Raw genomic sequence first — 6,000 nt, forward strand, 5'->3', positions numbered from 1 at the left:
AAAAAATTTCTAATTTTTTTTTGGAAAATTTTTGCGGAATAAAAATTGAAGTTTTAGATTTTCTGAAGCTCTAGAGAAAATTTTATCAACTACACACTTTTTTTAGAAGGAAAATTATAAACCTACATGCAATGAAAATTCTACCTGCGAACGATGGGATGAGAAGTCTAAGGTGAACAAGACTGAAGCTGCTCGCAAAAGATTGAAAAAAAAATTCACTTTATTTTTTTTAACAAACTAGAAAATTGGGGAGAGGAGTAGTTGTTACAGCATAAAATCATCATGAATATTTTATCGGGTTATTGAAGAAAATGGGTCGGACCATCAGCGAAGAAGGAGTATATGGAGCTTCGGAGAACACGTCTCCGGAAGCACTAGGCAGTGCTAAACCCGGGACCGGCCATTTGCGACGGCCATCAACGGCGAGAAAGTACGATGAAAATTTATAATGTTTTATACAAAGATTGACGTCGGTTACTACAAGGAAGGTTTATGAAGGTCGCAACAATAGAGGTGTACAGTGGCCTCTACAGTGAAGGTTCTACGACAGTCGTTACGGTGCAGGTTGACAACGAAGAATAAAAATTGGTGAGAAGTCCAAAAAAGATGTCCAACAACTAGAAGAGAATGAATACAATTATTAAAGAACTTGGAATGACCCTGGCTCCGAGGAAACGTCCTCGGACCCCCTAGGGCGTGCCCTAGGCCATTTGGCCGCAAGGGGTTGCCGCCTCACATTGTGGAATGAATGAGCGATGAAAAATTAGCAAGTAAGGTTGTTCACATGACTCAATGGAGGAAAATTGAATATCATATAAAAAGTGATAGAGAGGAGCCTTCGGAAATCCCCCAACCCCACCCCTTAGGGCGTGCCTTAGGGGTCCGGATGAGGCTCCGGAGAGGCTCCAACCCTTTAAGGCGTGCCTTGAGGGTAAAAGAGGGGTCTCCTGGAGCCCATTTTCCCGAAAAATTATTGAAGATGTTGTTCTGTCTTGTTCTGAGTATTCCTCGTAGGGGGATGTTCGTTAAACATAGTGTGTGCTTTGGTAGCCTCGTCTCTGTAGTCAAGGGGTTGTCCTCGTCGATAGACTTTGGGTTATCTCACAATTTGCACTTGTACTCTTGGGATCACTCGTCATTTAGTATGGTAGATTATCCCCATCGGGGGCGAGGATGCGCTTGAGCATTTACGGTAAGTAATGGTTATACCTGCAATTACGATCGACGAAGATAGCGGTAGCGGAGAGGATATCCACCAGCATGGAAGTTTCCTCATCCGTGAAGTTTGGAAGTTGTAATCGAGCGCTGGGCCTTTGTGACTAGGCCTCATCGCTGGGCCCTCCTAAAGCAAATATATATTCGAGTTATAATAGGAAGTTAGTTCGACAAATTCTATTGAGCCCCGAAATGATAGGCCAAGTCCAGATTAGTTTCTTGTTCTCCAAGAACTACGTAGAGTTTGATCCTCTATAAATAGAGGTACGTAGGCATATTGTAAGGAGTTGGAAATGAGACATTTTTATACCATCACCTTTTTACGTCACCACCAAACACACTTACGATCCCAGCTCCCGATTCATTAAAATCGCCATACTTCGATGACCTTTATGACGAAGAACCATCATTGTGGATCTTAATTCCGGCCACAAAACTCAATTCTCTATTAATCAAATTCCTCATTTAACAAATAACATAGGTTTTAAGAAATTAAATTTTGATTTTAATGTTAACCACAAAAATAAAATAGTGGGTATTAAATTGATGGAATTAAGTGAATATGTGATTGTCATGATGTTATAAAAAGAAGGTTAGTTCTTGTTGGGATATCCAAAATAAGAAAGTGGGCCGGAATGAGACCGACGTAAGAAAGAAAATAAATATAGAACAATGCTACATTTCCCGAAAGTAATCCCAAAATTTTTACCAAATGACACGTGACGTCTTTTTATTTGTGTACTCATATTTATGCACGAGGGGCTCATGACAATTCTTATAAATTAAATAATAAAATAATGATAACTAATCATTCATGAATGGTTTTAAAAACCGTTGTGAGAACTCTAGTATTTTCACCAATAAATGTATATACATATTTTTCGCACGTGTGAGTCAGGGAGCAACATCATATTTCCATGTGTCGGTCCTAAAAAATTACTCCCTCCATCCCAACCATTTCTATATAGATGGTTCGGGTACGGAGGATAAAAAATTCATTAAAATAATATTAGTTTTAATAAGGTAGTGGGATGAGAGAGAAACAAAAATTGTAATTTAGTGAGAAAAAATATAAAGTTGGTTAAAGTAGTGGGACCAATCAATATTTAATAATAAAGTGAGTGTAGTGGGAGAAAGCAGTGGATGTGGTTGATTTTTATATTATTAAATTTTTACTATTTTTGGTAAGTTTGAAATGTATAGAATTAAATTGAATGGAAAATTAAAAAAAGGAAAGTGTATATAAATAAACGAGAGAGAGTATTAAAATTGATTATTGGCATCCAAGTACAATGATATAGGCCAAATAGTTGTTCAACAACTTTTAACCAATTGAAAACACCTGTCTCTCGTACTGCACTTCATGGAAATAAATACAGGAGACCAAGTACACACACAGAATAACAGGACACCAAAAATCTGTCAATGTGCAATAAGTTTGATTCATTCTCTGAAACCACAATTGTCATGCTGTTTTTAACTTGCACTAGCACCTTCGTCGAAAGCAACTTGGAGAAAAAATTATGTAACTTTGAGATACATGTAAAAAAACAACAATATTTATTTAGGACGAAGGAATATGAGATTCAAATCAAAGTTCATTCCAATACGAGAATAATCACATAAAGCAAAAGTGCGATACACTTTCATTGCTAGAAAGTGTGACGATATCTTCTAAATTATATTTTGTAGAAGTTCGAAAGCAAATATCTAACATCCTTTAAATTTAAGTTGTACGGTCTAATAGAAAGAGAACCCTAAGAACCCTTGGTGTAATACAGAGTTCTAATCTTGTCCTTGTTCAAATCAAGGAGGGTGCGGGACTGTGTTTGACTCATAACAATAAAAAAGAGAAGGAAACATAAATAAAAAAAACTTTCAGTATTCTGTATTAATATAAATTAATGGAGAAAAGTACAGGGCAGTTTGTGATGAAATTGAACCTAGCTTAATTTACATCAAGATATCTAAGAAACACAAGTATACATGCCCCTCTAGTTAAATTAATATTGATCAATGATCAGTTCTACTTACCCAAACAAAACACTTTTTGACATTGTTGTTGCCTTTAGTATCATTATATATTGCAGCATCTCCGGGCACTGCTTTAGGAACATCTTCTTGATCATCTGAATATCCCTTGAAAACTGGTGTCTTGGGAGAATTAAAATAAACAAATTAATAACCTGTGTTGTTTTTAGTGTCCCGTGTTAATAATTCAGCATATACCAAATTTATCTGTCCAAGAGACCTCATGAGGCCAGATGTATCCCACATGCTAGGGCCAAAAATCCAAACTTTCATTCTACTCTATTAGATTTACCACTCCATCTCCTCATCACATCTAGCAATATCTCATTCCAGGTATCAATTGGCCCTGGTAAGCACCAATGTACACAGTCATTCTGCACGTGGTCTCCTACGCCATTGGCAAACGGATAGGGATACATATAAGGCCCCGGGTGGCCATCAGGTCTCATCAGTGACAATTTGGTCACATCCAAGGCCTCTAACCTTAAGTTCTTAAATCTTTTAGCTTTCTTCTTTGCCACTTTCACAATGTCCAACTCAGATTTTCTCATCTCTGCATCCATGTTTATAAGCTCAATTTCCCCTTCCTTATAAGGCTTAATCTTCGAACAAGCCCCAAGCTTATCCCACTCCCCTTCGAAATGTGCTGGGGTAAATGTAGTAACAATAACATCAATTGAACCATTTCTATCAGAACCAACTCTACTACCTCTCCTCTTCATTACGGCCTTAAGTGTAGTATCAATTGCCTTCCCATAAACTCCATAAAAACCAATATCAGTATAATTCATACCAGTACAAACATGACAACCTAGTATTTTATCACCATCAAAATACACAGCAGGATGTAAAAACCAATGCCCAATTGATAAAACAAGCATATCTATAGTCCCAAGATCCGAAGCCCATCTCTCATCCACAGAATCTAAGAACAACCTATTATAATCTGGACCACCATTTGTCGATTTTTCGATACCTTTAACAAGAAAGGGTGACCAATAAATTGAAACATTCACATTATGCGAATGAAAGTTCCATCTCCTAAATTTATCATCTTCGCCATCTTTATAAACAAGATTAGGAGCAGAAAATGTAGATAACATACAAAGAAGTGACTCTAATTGATTTCTAGCCATTGAGTCACCTACAAAAGCTACATGTTTGTTCTTGAGCATATCAAGAAAAATGTTGGGCTCAAACCTGGGAACTTTGCATTCATTAGGCTTCCATCTCCAATATAAATAGCCTGTATCAGGTCTTCCATGACCCATACAATCTCGTCCCTTTTTTATTGTCCCACAACTTGTACCATTATACATAGGACCTTGTTTGTCATGGACCCATTCACCATTTGTATAGTCACATGTTGTTGATTCCACATGGGGTTTTTCTTTTTCTGCAAAAACAAAATTCCCATTCAAAATCTTTAAATTTTATGCACCACAAATATATATAAACAAAAAAAAATAAGAATAGCATATTAGCATGTCAAGAAAAAATACTTATACAAGTAAAGTTACGATATTTTTACCTTGTGAGTATGGAGGAGAAGATGTGTAAGGAGAAGGAGAAGGGGTGCTAGTAATGAGAATGGAGTTAGTGGGGAGAAATTGATCTTGAGTTTGAGAAGAAAGAAGAGGAAAATAAGGGTAAAAGTAAAAACGAATGAATGCAATAGAAAGAAGAGTAAATAAAGTCCATGATATTAACTTGTTTCTCATAAGAAAAGAAGATTGATAATCTTTCAATGGGTTTGCTGACCCCATTGCATGTATATTTATACGAACAGATGTATACTCTATCTCTCTCTGTCTCTCTCTCTGTATCTCTCTCTTCTCTGTCTCTCTCTCTCTGTACTTCTCTCTGTGTCTCCCTCTCTGTACTTAATTATTTAAGTTGAATATTTCTTCAGTTTCTTGTGGTTGTTATGTTGGGTACGGTTGGGCTGTAAAGAGCTGGAGCAGGGAAAAGTAGGAGGGGGACAAATGGGAGGAGGGATGAGGAGAAGGATGATGAAGAATGCTAAAAGTTAAAATAAAATAATAAAAAAAAGGTTGTGTAATTTCGTGTGGGAGACAAGGGTGATCGAGTCAAAGTCCTATATCGTGAATTCCATTATCTTTGGCTTTCGTTGGTTGGCCAACTAATTAGTTGTAATTTCACCATTACTTCCCCTATTTATAGAATTAATTTTTAAATTTTTTTTATTAAAATAACTATTTGGCTTATAGTTTGATCTTAATTTTTTCATTCACATGAGCAGTGTCAGGTTTCCCAAAAAGAAAATCAGATATTTTACTAAGTGATGTGACTAACATATGGCAGGCTTTGATTTACGGGCGCATATTTAGGCACGCGGTGTCTCGTATTATTATCAAAAAATTTACTATCTACAAAATGACACATCAACATTTTGGGAAAATTTGGGTAACCTAGCATTTCTCCGGATTTAAAGGCAGATAAATTTAGTTTCTAATGTATATTTTATTCAAATAGATCAAATCTTATTTTTTATTTAGAATTACAATCAAATATTAAAATGTTAATCACATAATAATAGTCAGCTAACTTCAGTCAAGCCATACCACACAACTTAAATCAAATTATGATTTTAATATGTGCTTCTTTATATTAATCCTTATCTATTTATCTATCTATACTATATAATACATACTATATTATAATGGCTTTATTACACTTCGACACTTAAACTTTCACCGAAAATATACAGGAATTCTCAAATTACAAAAACGT

General features: G+C 35.8%; 1 protein-coding gene across 1 annotated transcript; it reads right to left on the minus strand.

The window, feature by feature from the left end:
* Positions 1–3,067: 3,067 nt before the first annotated feature.
* Positions 3,068–5,334, minus strand: LOC141725085 (xyloglucan O-acetyltransferase 1-like). The gene is made up of 2 exons (XM_074527472.1): positions 4,778–5,334; positions 3,068–4,642 (listed from the first exon to the last, which is right to left on the minus strand). Exons 1-2 carry the CDS (start codon positions 5,010–5,012, stop codon positions 3,516–3,518), a joined length of 1,362 nt encoding a protein of 453 aa, XP_074383573.1. The 5' UTR covers positions 5,013–5,334; the 3' UTR covers positions 3,068–3,515.
* Positions 5,335–6,000: the final 666 nt, after the last annotated feature.

This window comes from Apium graveolens, chromosome 5, assembly GCF_009905375.1.
Source record: "Apium graveolens cultivar Ventura chromosome 5, ASM990537v1, whole genome shotgun sequence".
In the NCBI taxonomy this organism is placed as follows: domain Eukaryota; kingdom Viridiplantae; phylum Streptophyta; class Magnoliopsida; order Apiales; family Apiaceae; genus Apium; species Apium graveolens.